Source organism: Zeugodacus cucurbitae, chromosome 2 (genome assembly GCF_028554725.1).
Source record: "Zeugodacus cucurbitae isolate PBARC_wt_2022May chromosome 2, idZeuCucr1.2, whole genome shotgun sequence".
NCBI classification, from domain to species: domain Eukaryota; kingdom Metazoa; phylum Arthropoda; class Insecta; order Diptera; family Tephritidae; genus Zeugodacus; species Zeugodacus cucurbitae.
In genome coordinates, this window is record NC_071667.1 from 71840130 (window position 1) to 71854210 (window position 14081).

Sequence of the window (14081 nt, forward strand, 5' to 3'; positions counted from 1 at the left end):
TATTTGAGATATCGATTTGAAATTTTAATATGTTATTTTTAAAGGTGTAATCTACCGAAATATGAAACAAAAAAATTGTTTTTTTTTTTTAAATTTCACACTAGGTGTGCCTCTTAAGGCTATTCCAAAAATTGAGTATGGATAATATTAATGTGCACGAATGAAGAAATATTTTTTCAATAAACGAAAATTCCCGTTATTTTTTGAACACACCTCATCAAGTAGGACTTTATAGATTTTTGCATAATTAGACTCACAGCAGCGGGGAAAAAACTTATTGGACGAAATGAGGTGATCATACTCAAGAATAATCCCAAACAATTTGAATACAAATCAACATGCATTTATTGGATAGCAGAACCAAAGAGAGAGGTTAAAGACGTATATAAAAAATCAAATCAGAAAATGTCGGTTCGTTAAACTTAAAGTATAGATTTGTGCAAAATTTCTCTGAAAATAAATCAGCTGTGAAATCTACATCAATATATGTCAACAAACGTGATTACTTCTTGTGTAAATTTGATAAAATGTAATCTATATTGCACCACCAGAATTTCTTCATGTTCATTCCCAGAATTATGAACCCATCTTAATGAACTGTTTAGAAAATTTTTTAAAATTACAGTTAAAAATTTCAGTATGTATTAAAAATATATTGCGATAAACACAATTTAATTTTAATTTATTAATTAAATCATGAATTTACGAAAAGTAAATGAAATTAAAAAAATATACATTTCGATATGTTAATGAAATTTTTTCATGAAACCTAAATAATTGCAAAAGACAACATAAATAAATGCAAACATAAAAATATTGCGGCAAATGGTTATAAAATTTTGTTTTTTTTTTCTAAATTTTTTAATGTTTGTTTTTAATATTTTATTGTTTTTTTTTTATTTTTACGTTTTTTTCTTTTATTTTTATTTTTTTCCCAATTTTTTTTCTTTTTTTTCAGTTTTTTTATGTTTTTTGATCGTTTTTTTAATGTATAACATATTTATTTTAATTTTTTTATTCTTAATTCTTAATTTTTATTTTGAATTTTTATTTTTTTTATTTTGAATTTTTATTTTATTTTTTTTTTTTAATTTTTATTATATTTTTTTTTGCTTTTTTCAGTTTTTTATGTTTTTTGATGGTTTTTTTTAATGTATAACATATTTATTTTAATTTTTTTATTCTTAATTTTTATTTTGAATTTTTATTATTTTTATTTTGAATTTTTATTTTATTTTTTTATTTTTATTTTATTTTTTATTTTATTTTTATTTTATTTTATTTTATTTTTTTATTTTTATTTTTGTTCTATTTTTTATTTAATTTTTTTTAAATTATTATATTTATTTATTTTATTTTTAATTTTTAAATATTTTTTTATATATATTTTAAATATTTTTTTTTTAACTTTTGTTTTGATTATTTTTAATATTTGTTTACAACTTCAGCCTTGAACTTTAACATAAAATTTAACCTCTAAAAAACAGCTCTCCTTGTTTCACCTCCCCTCTTTTCAAAACAATGACCTTTGGAATTGGGAACGCCGCCACAAGATTAGATAATAACATTTTTATCGTCTCTGATATGCAGAGTTTCTGCACACTTTGCTTAGCGCCCGCATGCTCACTACAACTACACACGCACATGCTTTTTAGCAACATCATGCTGATCAAGAGCAAACACTGTCTTCTATTTCTATTTTGCCTTATATGGCCCATTAAATCATATCATCTGACAAGTGACTAACTAATTGAGAGGCCAAACAGCGGCGGAGAGCGCACGCACGCACGCATGCTCCCACACGCCCGCCCGCCTAACTGGTTCACTAGCTCACGTTCCACAAACTGGCTATACTGACCAATTGACCAACTGTAACTCGTATCTATCGACGAACTCAACGAATCGAACGCGCTTTTCGGTCGCTTCTCTCTTTTATTGTGCTTCGTGGTCTTTTCAAAAATCAGTCTGCCACTTACCGTCTTGTGCTTTGGACGCGCGCAACGCTTTCGCTAACGCCACATACCGTTTAAGAGTCTTGTCTTAATTGCCGCTGAAGAAAAGCAGCGCATTTGTTATCTTTGCGCTGTCGTGAGTTGTGAGTGCCGTCAACGGTTTTTTGTTGTCACTTTTGTTGTGCGCCGCCTATTTTGACTTCGCTCGGTTTAGTCACCAGCCGTCAGTCGTTTGGTTTAGTTTGATTTTGTGTTAACTGACTCTGACTCTGAGGAGTTCGACGTGAGCGTCTGTGCGGTAGTGTTGTTGCTATTGTTGTTGCTATTGTTGTTGTTTTTTGTAGTGTGTGTAGCATACCAGCGCGTTGCGTGGTTCGCGTAATTATTGTGCAACAGTGAAACGACGACGCGCGGCGGCGCTGCAGCGAAAACACCTGATACGCTTGAAATTGTAAGCAGCAGACAAATATTTACGTGTGCAGAAATCGGTTACGCTACGTACGCGTAACGTGTTTTCCTTACTCGCATGTGCATTGTTGTCTGTCTTTGTGTGTGTGTGTGTGTGTGTTTATTGTGACTTATTGCAGTTTCGCTGTGCGTGTGTGTGATTGTGTGTTGTGATTGCATTGAATAAATAAGAAAATTGCTGGAATCTCCTGCGTTTTGTTTCGTAAATAAATGGCAGAGAAGTACTTTGTTTATTTATTTGGTATAAATTCTGGAAGTTGTTGGCATTTTAGTGAAATTTGTAAAGCTTCTATGTTGATTACGCTTTTATTTTTAATTAAAATAAAATATTTACTAATGGGAAAAATATTTACCTTGAAAAGTGCATAATGCTAGAAATTCGGACTTTGTTTGAGTTGCACTGCTCATTTGTTTATATACGAAAATAATTAACTACCAAGTGCGACGCTTGAAGTTACTCATACGACACGTTGATCCTTTAATCTAGAAATGTGGAAACAAATTTTCTTACAAATTTGAACATAGTTTTTGGTTTTAAGTATGCGTGTAGAGATTTTGTCGTTAAAAATATAATTGATAAATAATATTAAAAAATAAATAATATATAAAATATAATAATAATAATAATTCAAAAATATTAAATCGAAAATAAAATTTTTAGTGAAACAAAATAGTTATAATAAATGAAAAAATAATTTAAATTAAAATCATATAAATTTTTGTAACAAAAAATTATTGAAAAATAAACTATTTTTGAAGTTTTCTTAAATTATTTGGGAAAAATATTTTTTTTATTAAAAAAATTAAAACAAAATAAATACTTCAAAGGAATGAAAAAAAAATAAATATAGAAATAAATTATATTTAAAAGAATATAATAATAAATACTTATAGAAAATTAATAAAAAAATAAGAAAAAACAAATATCTGCATAAAAATGTGTGAAAATAAAAAGTTATAATTACAAAAATTATATAATTAATTTTTAATATTTTTTTTTTTTGGATATTTTATCAATTTGTAATATAAAATATTAATTGTTGTGTAATTCTGAAATTAAAAATTAATAATATTTAAAAATGTTCGAATTAAAAAAAAAAATTACAATTGCAAGAAACAACAATTTTGGACTTTCCATAAATTAATTGAGAAAAAAAAATTTTAAAATTAAAAAAACAAAATAACAAATTTTTGAAAAAAAAAAATGAGAAATAAATAGAAAAATATTTAACAAAAAAAAAAGTTATTTCAAATAATAATCTAAATATTTTTTTATATATTTTTTTATTTTTTTAACATCAGCATAAACTTAATAAACTTGTTTTTTTTTCTTGAAGTAATTAATTTATTTTTTTATTTTACGTTAAATTTTGCTAACATTTTTTTTTTTATTTAATCAATTTAAATTTATCTAAAAAACAATTAAAAATTTATACGAAATTGAAGTAATTTCGAACAACACTCATTATAATGAATTTTAATTTCGTACCATCTATCTATATTATTAAATAAAAAATCTAAATAAAAAACCCACATCAATTTGTAATATTCAAAATATTTAATAGATTTGTTTTTTATGAAAACAAAATAAAATCGAAAATATTTTTTACACTAAAAAATTGAAAAGTGGTGATGGTGCTTAAACAGTCTAAAAGACTACAATTAATATGAAAATATGTATATATATAATCTAAATATTATAATTTGTGTTGCTAAATACTTCAATACCCATACGATTTCTTTATCAATAATATAGCCTTGTTTCATTTTATCAAATAATTTATTAATCAGGCAATCGTTGGCACTGAGCTTTTTCCGCCTTTTAGTACAGGTGTTTATGACGCCACTAGATATTATATTTTTTTTTTTGTTTCTCGAAATAATAATAATATTTTATTTGATAATAAAAATGTTTATGACATTGTAAAACGCACAATCTTGTTTAAGGATAAATTATAGACATAATACCAAACTAGATTAAAGTAAGAAAAGTTGATTCGTATTTAAAATCTAAATGTTAAACACACTGAAATTAAATAAGAATGTGATTTAATATACATTTATATAATGAAATAAAAGACGGTGATTAATTTTTAACAAAATTTATTATTACAAAAACAATTTTTTTTGATAATTTTTATTGAAATATTTTAAAAAAGCTTAGAATTTCATTGAAAAAATTTGAAAAAGTTAAAAAACATTTTTTTCTGCATATACGATCAATATTTTTTTCATTACATAAATTCATACCAACAAAATTAAATACAAAAATTATTAAATAATAATTCGTTGAACAACGCCAGCCATGTGCGAGCATGAATTTTAATTTTCTTTCTACTCTTTTGTTCCCCCAACTAAATCTCATATTTCGTTGCATCGACAATTATTTACATTTCCTAAGTACATTCGTGTACCCTATGCGCTGTCAACAACAACAACAACACATAGTTGAAGACGGAAGCATTGCAGTTAGTTGGCTGTCATTGCAACTCGGACAACAATAACAAATCAGTTGCTGCTGCAATTGATGGCGAGCGACGCTGTCAAACGCACTCATCGCCAGGCGGTACGTGACAAAAGGTGCAGCAGCAGCAGTTGCTATTGCAGCAACAGCAAAGCAATATTTGTACACGCCGCTCGTTCGACCGTCCGTCCGTTTGCCATGCGCTTGTCGTTGTCATTATGTAATGTAACCGAGCGTCTGCCCTGCTGCGCTGTCATTAGCGCTTGTGCGCATCCGCCGTGCGCACACAAACCGACCGACCGGCGGTGTAGCGCCTGTTGCTGCTTGTTTACCTTGACAAAGCGCTTTTGTTGGCGCATTCGCCTTTGGTTGTTTTTGTTAGTTTTTTATTTTTGGTTTTCTGCCGCTTTTTGGCGTGTTTTGTTGAACTGTGAAACGAGTGTAGGCCAAATTGATTTGCGCCAACTAAATATTGGAATAACGTTAAACGCCTACACCACAGAGAGGTTGTCTAAATTAACGCCTTGTTGTTCGCCAAGTCACTTTTGTTGTTGTTTTGCGATTTTTTTTTTATATTAATTTTTCATAATTTTTTTATTTAAAAAAAAAATTTTTTTTTCATAATTTTTTTTTTATAAAATTTTTTTTTTATAATTTTTTTTTTTTGAATTTAAAATTTTTTTTTTCTCAATTTTTATAAACTTTTTTTATTTTTTTCTTCACTCCTCGAACTGTTGATATACTCATGTGTTTGATATTTTTGAGTTTCTGCTGCTTCTTGCTTACTACTAAGCCCATTCATAAGCGCTGCCCACTCGTCAAGTGTTTGTATTTGTTTAATTGCAATGACGAGGCCAACGACTGCGGCGCTGGTGCTACTGACCTGCTAATAGCCCGCTAGATGTTGCATTACGAAGTGGCGATAACTCACGCTACAAGAATTTGCAACAGCAGACAACAACAACAAAACAATTTTTTTGAATTTAATTTTTTTTAAATTGTTTTGAAATTTTTATTTTCTTGAAATTTTGTTTCGCTCATGACATTCAAAAATGTCCAAGGCGCACTTAACGGTAAAACTTGCTGTGTCAGTTGTAAATTGCAACAAACCAACAACAACAGGAACAACAATGTCCGCAACTGCTAAAGAAACCGTGACCTTCCTTCTAGACACAGCGTGCGGAATGCAAGTCGGAGTTTAAACAAACAAACATACATACATACAAACAGCAGCAACACCTGCATTGCAACTTGCTATACAACAACAACAACAATTTATTTATGATTTTTTTTCTCATTTGAAGTTTATAATTTTGTATTTTTTGCTGTATTTTATAAAATTTTTTTGTTGTTTTTATTTCAAGTAAATTCTGCATTTTTCATGCCGTTGACGTTGTTGTTGTTTATATAATAACGGTGCAGCGCATAACTTGTGTTGAAGGTTGTTAAATTGCAGCAAACATTAATTGCAATTGGCGTAATTAATGCATGTGTTGTTGTTGTTGTTGCTGTTGCTGTTGTTTGACGAGATTTTTTTATTGCACCGCTATCTGCTTGCTGTCTGTTTGCCATCATTTAACATATTTGTGATCTTCCGCATCTGTTTAACGGCTCATCCATATGTATACCGTTATTAAACGATTCGTTCGGATTAATTGCTGCTGTTAGAAAGTACATATGTTTAAAAAAAATTTAATTAGATTTATTGTAATTTCAACATATATTATCTTGATTGATTTATTAATATTAATACAAGTAAATAATACATTTATGCAGAGATTTTTTCATAGCTTTGCTTGATGATTGATTTGATTTATCGTTCTTTAAGTTCAAAGTTCGGACATAATTTGACATATATAAAGCTCCCATGAAAGAGATCTACTTTCAGTTTCGATTTTTATCGCGACCTTAGTACACCGGTTTCTAACCTAAAACATTATAAATCTGCAGTGAGTGGAAAATATAAGTATTTTTTATTGGAATTTTGATGTATTTTCACTTTTTTATTAAACAATATCCAATATTTTGTAAGCATATTTTTTGGTCTAAAATTTTCAATCAATTTAGTGCAGGAAAAGTTGTGTTCAAAAAATAACGGGAATTTCCGTTTTATGGAAAAAAATATATTCATTCGTTTACATTAATGTTGTCGCCTTCAAAATGGGCCTCATTTGATAATAAGCACTTATGCCAACGCTTCTTATAATCGCCGAAATACTTCTCAAACTAGATTTTTTGAGAAAGTCTTTGATCCTTTGATCCAATTTCTCGTATGATTGTAAAACGACGGCCGTTCAAGGTTTACTTTATTTTTGGACACAGAATAAAGTCTCATCGAGTCTTGTCTGGTGAATATGAAGGCTCGTTACAGTATTGTTTAGGGCCAAGAAGTCACGAGCAAGCAACGAATTGTGAGCTTTTAAGAAGCGAAAGTCGCCAAGCTCCTAAAAACGCGTAGAACCTTAGGGGGTACAGGTAAAAATTTTAAGTACTTCAGGGATTCTCCAAACCCGTGCAATTGTAAATTTTAAAATTCCCGTTATATTTTGAACACACCACATATTGCCTACAATTAGGCGCATTACTAATATTTTATCAAAGTCACACACCTATTTCACATCAAGGATAATTTAACTTGTTTCTTCGTGTTTGCAGCAGAAAAAATAATTTTTATTCGAATCTTTTAAAAATCGGGAAGAAACCAAAATTCGAAATCACTTGAAATCTTCATACTAAAAAGTAAAACTCTAACAATCCAAACAATTTCTAAAACCAAAAGTGATTTAATCACACTTCGACGTACTTTTTAATAACTGTAAATAACCGTTAACCGCAAATACGCCCCTTTAATTGCCACTAACTCAATGCTTCTGCTGCACACTTTGAACTTTGCGCAAACGCTTCGTGTTGCTCTTCATACTAAATGCAATTGCGTAGTTGAGAGTGAAACACAAACAAAAGAACAACAACAACAAATAAAAGTGTGTATAAAAATTAAGGCAACTTTGACGCCAAGAAACGGTGACAAATTTCACGGTTGTTAGTAATTAGAACATACCGGCAAGTGTCACACAAGTCAGTGCAAAAATGATAAAAATAAAATGGAAAATAAAATAAATAACGTACAACCAAAGTCAGAAATTATCACAAAGCGCACACACGAAATCCGAATTAAATACATATTTAATTCATTTAAATGGAAATTAATGTTTGTGCAATTTTATTTTGTTTTGTGAACTGTTTGTATGTGTGTGCTTATGATGGCATGTCATATTGTTGCAGTGTTTTTTGCCTTTTTTATTTGCTTTGGACAACAACAACAGTTCTATAAATATATTATAAATGTTCGTATTTTTTTAATTTTATTAATGCTCGCATTTACCGTTTTAATCGCAGTTTTTTTCCGTGAATGGCATTCTCGCCTTACATTTAATTTACTTTGTATTAATTTGTTTTTTTTTTTTGTTTTAAATGAAATAAAAAGCAGTAATACTCAACATTCAATGATAGGAAATACAAAACTTATTACATTTTGTATGTATGTACATTTGTATTTTCCAATTACATTTTTGCATTGAGAAATTTGTTTGTTATGCCCTTAGTATTTAAATTAATTTATTTTTTTTTTGTATTTTTTTTGCTCTCTGAATGGAAAACTTTTACTTTCATGTATATATATATATCGTTAATATGAGTATTATATTATTAGCTTGATTATATGCTTCGAAAAATTCCATGGCTTTCTTAAAAAAGAGTTTGGAAGTTTCCGTTACAAATATTTATTTATAGATCGTTTTTAATAAATAAGAGTTTGTTAGTGTTTAAGGCAGTAGTCTGCATTACAGGCTTCAAAAAATCGATTTTTTTGCTTTGTTTTAAATCTCTTCCAAAACTATCCAAGAATATGTCTTTAAAATTCCAGAGGTCAATTCGACATATTTTGAAGCTTCGTGGCCGAGCGTCGAGCAAGTGCGAATGCTCAGGCAGACCTTTAAAGCGGGTTTTCTCGAGTTTTCATTTTCACAAGTGTTAGAAAACGGTGCCGGCGATAGCAAAAATAATATATGTCCGATTGAAAAAAAACCAAAGTGATCTAGCTTCAGTATAAAATTATCTTCTTTTTGAACTAAAAAAGTTGGACAAAAGTATTATTTAAACTACTTGTTTTGCAACTTAGTCCATTTTTTTTTCAAACTTCGAAAAAATTTGGAATTTTATAACTTCTTCGGTATTTTTTTTAGTTCATAAAGAAAAGAAACTTATAAAAATTAAAAAAAAAATTGCTTCGACTGTTTCAAATGCATCGCACGACCTCCATCACCGACACCGATTTACAAGTGCAGACTCCAGGCGCTCCAGAAAAATAATTACGACTTTGAAAAAATTTCAATATTTTTTTAATAATAAATATTTTTTAAGCCTTAAATATAGTACACTATCGTCTTAAAATTCCGTTTACAACAATCATTTCCTGCCCTTTAAAAAAAAAATTGCTAAAAAAACGCTTTTTTCGGCTTCTAAAGCAGACTACTGCCTTAATCCATTATTCCATATATTTGCTATAGAACTTTGTGGGAATGACCAGTAGTTTATCATCGAATTACTTTCGTGATTTCTGCTGACTTACATTACCTTCATCGTAAGGAGTGGTTTAGTCCAAACTGAGTAGAAATGGTTATAAAGTCACTATGAAACAAATCTTTAATTATTTCTTAAACTTTATCTACTAGACTTAATTTTTGTTATTGTAAAAAGTCTGTTACTTTCAAAGTGCCGGTCTTTAAAATGTGTTGTGATCATAAATAAGGAATATCAAAAGTCTCTGTTCTTTTTCTTATACTAAAACGTTGACCTTTGTGCACAATCCTCCTCACTTTCACCATGTTACCATTATCAGTAGACCCCTTGATAGCAGTTATCCTCTTATAATTCTTTATGCTACATATGAAAGACATCCGTCTTCGATAATGCAGACTCTCTCGAAGAATTTTGCAAATTTTTCATTGGTTTCCGGTGAAAACACAAAATTTTAATTTTTTAGTTTTATATTCCAACTCTTCGGATTATATCAAGTCATTTGTAAGTAAAAACCGTATTTCTGCTTTCTTTGATTTTTTTAGACATTCAACTGCAAAAATATTCCGTTATTTTATTATATATATTATTTTTAATACAAATAGCCTAGTCTTCATATTATATTATAGTATGTGCCGCATGACTAATTGTAAAAGTTAAACAAACGTTTGCTTGTCCAATAATCTCAAGAGTTCGTAATAAATGAAGTCTTATCAGCACAATTCTGTAGACAAAAAAGCGTGCATACTTCAAGTGTAACGTTAAGCACGAGTAGTAAGCGAAAACCAACAACCCAGTAGTGAATTTTAAAGTTTTTTTGAAAAAATTTTTTTTTAGATTTTATTAGATTCACTATGGATAGTTTCGGAACTGTAAATCTTCATTTAACTCGACTTAAACAGCACGCCTTGGATATTTCTCGAGATACAAATTTAAATTGCAACAAAATTTTAACGTATTCTTGACTGTTTACCATTAAATATAATATCAAATGAAACTCCAGAGTCTCACGAACTCTGTGGAACAACATATGTATATAATGTCAAATTGAACTTTAAATTCCTTAAATATCTCCATGGAATATTTCTTCGAAAACATAAGAACCTTAAACCCGAGTTTTTAAAAGCATTCACAAAACATTGTATATTTTTTATTTAAATACTCTACGTTTCCCACGAACGTATACAATATTCTATCACTTCCCATAAACTATTACAAAACACAAGCAATTCGCACGATTTGTGTGAAATAAACAAAATCAATTTATGCTACCGTAAATGCAAATGGGTAAAGCCCCCCGATAGTGTTACGTAGAAAAACCTGAGGCGTTTTGCAACATAGTACAATATATATACTTCAAATAAATATATGTCATTTACACGCCAACTGCTACCGCCTTCAGCCACTTCTAGCCGATGCATATGCATGAATGTCAATTGCGAATAATTTGCTAAAACAAATCACGCGCTCTTTTCGAGTGTCTCTACTCATATTGATATTCAAATTGCCAATGCGAAAAGTAGCAATCACTCATTCATTCGATTTGATTTACTCGATTTATATTTATGAGTATGCGTGGTCAGGCATTTAGACATCGCAGAATGCAAAAATATGCGAATGTCAACGAACGACACACACGAATTATGCATTTTGCTATTTAGAGAACTATCGCATTAACCCATTAGTGGGGAGGTGCGATTTTTTTAGTGTAGGGTTCTAAAATATTGCATGGAGGTGTGATAAGTTAGTAAAAAAAATAGTATAAATAGTTATTTATAATAATGGATAATTATGTTATTAAAGAATTAATACATATTTTTTTCTCCAAAAGAGTTAAACTTTTCAGCTAACAAAATTAGGTTTTGTTTGTTACCAAATCTTATAGGCAGTTTGAAATTAATAGAAGGTGGGATCATCCGATCGGTTGTCATCTTGTTCTTCTTATATTTTAACCCTTCAAACATCGAAACCTTTAAGTTTTTATGTAAAATTTCATCGATCTTCGATATTATAACCTCATTATTTTTATTTTTTGGATATTATAACCTATAAGTTTCAGTAATTCCTCTCTCTCTCTCTCATATATTCTGATTTAAAGAGCTTAAACGACATTCAGGCAAAATAACAGCCAAATTCATCACCAAAAAGTTCTTCACCATATAATTAGATCTCAAAAGAATTAGATCATCCAATAGTATATCATCTAAGAAATCAATGTTATTGTTGTCTTTGTAGCGACAGAAAACATTACCAAGGCAATTCTGTTGATTGCTGTCGAGTTTACACTCCTTGGCCGGACAAAATTCGGGCCAGTTCCGGTTACGTAGCCCCGACTGTCAAGGAAACTATAAGGAATATTTCGGAAGTGATTCTTGTTCTTTTGCGCCAGTTTTTCTATACACCTTAGAATCATTGTAACTGTAGAACTTGTGAATTTTAGCTGATTTTATTTCAATAGCATAATTTGTTGCCTACCTTTAGGCTGACTACAAATAAATTTTAACTTTGTGCTATCTTTTTATTGAAATTGTCTAAATATTTTGGTGAAATATTAATTTATATGCAAACTGAAATGATCTAAAGAAGTGATTATGATAATATGAAAATATTTTTTGCATTGCATATCAGCAACCCACTACATTAATGGGTTAAGGCACTTGCTAACTAAATTGCGCTTGCAACTTTTGAAATGTAGCTAAACAATGTATCAGCAACATGTGTCTAGCTTGTAGAAAGGCAATTGTAGCTTACTTTTTTGGATTTATTTTCATATTTATGCACTTACACCTTCACAAAGGTTTAATTGAAGTTTTGAAAAATAAAATAGCAAAGAATTTAATGGAAATTTTTGCATTCTCAACATCCTGTTTCACGCACTGTTCACAAACATATTTACATTTTACGCACATTCACTTTTTGAAAGTTTCAGTATGCCACTGAGCAAACCTAGTCATGAGTTATGTCTGTAGGTATTTCAATCTGTCTATCTGTATGCCCGTTACGACTGTTGACGTCTCAGCTGACTCAATGTCATATTAATTGCCAAATCGTTGTTGTAATTGCTAGCGTAACATTTTGATTACCTGTCAGTTATCGGTTGTATGCTGCATATGAATGTATGCACACAGATACATACATGTTATTATATATACATACATATGTATGTGCATATATACATAAACTACGTGTGGTGCGCTGAATTGTAATAACCGCGCGTAACGCGAAATTAATGCACTGCAAACTAGCTTGTAATTAATGACACTAATTTTATATGAAAACAACAACAAAAATAAAAACAAAAAAAAATGTACCCCTGCTCCCGTTACTGCGTTGATTAGTGATGCTACAATGCTCCGTGTACGCCTTTCAATTAACAAATTAGCGTAAGTCTTTGTTGTTGTTGTTGTTTTTGTTGTACGAGTGCTTGTAATATTCCGTAATGAGCTGTCAGTAATTTGTTCATAGGCAGAAATTTCCATAGTGGTGCTGGCAAATCAGCAGCAAAAAAATAAATAAAACATAAAAACCAAAACAACAACAACAACAATAAAAGCGGCAGGAAAATATTGTGCATTCACGTACGCTGAAGCAGTCAATCAGTGCGCCTCCTCCTATGCATAATGCGATTAAACCAGTTTAAATTTATCGCCGGTTAGCCAGCCATAACAACAACAGCGGCAACAATGGCAATAACCGTGCACAATTAACTGTAATCTCCGATGTATATGCATATATATGCGTGCAACCGATAGGGAAGCGTCACTGCATCACTGCCGTGGAATATTTTTGTAAAAAACCCTCACGTCGTTTGGCATTGAGGCATCATCTTCCGCTGCATCATCTTCCTTTTATTGTTGTTCCTGTTTCATTTTTTGCACTCGCACTCGTTTGTTCTCGTCCTTATCGCTGATGACGTTGCTTTCTGTTGCACTGGGGATTTTCCTAAATGGAGCGTTATTAAATGTGTTTGTTGTTGTTGTTGTGCGCATTTACTATTTTTATATTCGCACTCATCCTTTCCAATTTGTATTTTTACAACTTTTCCATTATCGGCTTTCAGCTGATAAGTGTACATTTAATTTTTAATAAAATAACTTTTTTTTTCTTATTTCTTTACAGTTGGCAACTGCGCAAAATAAATACTACAAAAAGCTAAAAATTTATAAAAACCAAAAACAAAACGCACATCAAAATGGCTGTTATACTACATGAAGTTTACGACTGGTACAGAGATCTTATGGACAATCGAAGTGGTGAGTGGTAATTACAAACCTTAAGCTCTTATCTTTAAGTGCTCTTATATTCTTATCGGAAATTATATAGCAGTTTTTAAATTTTATTTTAATCAACTTTGAAAAATGCTGTTTAATAGCGATCCTAGAGCCTTAAATTAATCCAATAACAAATTGGTTAAGCTTTTCGAGCTTTTTAAGGCTAATCTTTTAATCTCATTAAAGTAGTCCTGCTCATACATCCTTTGAAACTTGTTCATAGTGAACTCTATTTAATTTCGGAAAGGTCCGATTGTTGTAACTTCAGAAAAATTTGTTCGCTCGTGATTTGCGCCTCAAACCGATCTTAAAAAAAGCATTCCGGGATGAACCTAAAGGTATTCGAGGTTA

General features: G+C 30.1%; 1 protein-coding gene across 5 annotated transcripts in view; it reads left to right on the top strand.

Moving 5' to 3' along the window:
* Positions 1-14081, top strand: part of LOC105209165 (elongation of very long chain fatty acids protein 7) — a 44603-nt gene that overhangs the window by 21198 nt on the left and 9324 nt on the right. For 3 of the 5 annotated variants that reach the window (XM_011179426.3, XM_054228157.1, XM_054228163.1), the window contains exon 2: positions 13579-13712. In XM_011179426.3, coding sequence (XP_011177728.1) covers positions 13652-13712 — 61 coding nt within the window. In that variant the 5' untranslated portion in view covers positions 13579-13651. Of the gene's footprint in view, positions 1-1952; positions 2404-13578; positions 13713-14081 lie in introns of those variants that run through there. The other 2 variants (XM_029038286.2, XM_011179427.3) reach the window with 2 other exon arrangements.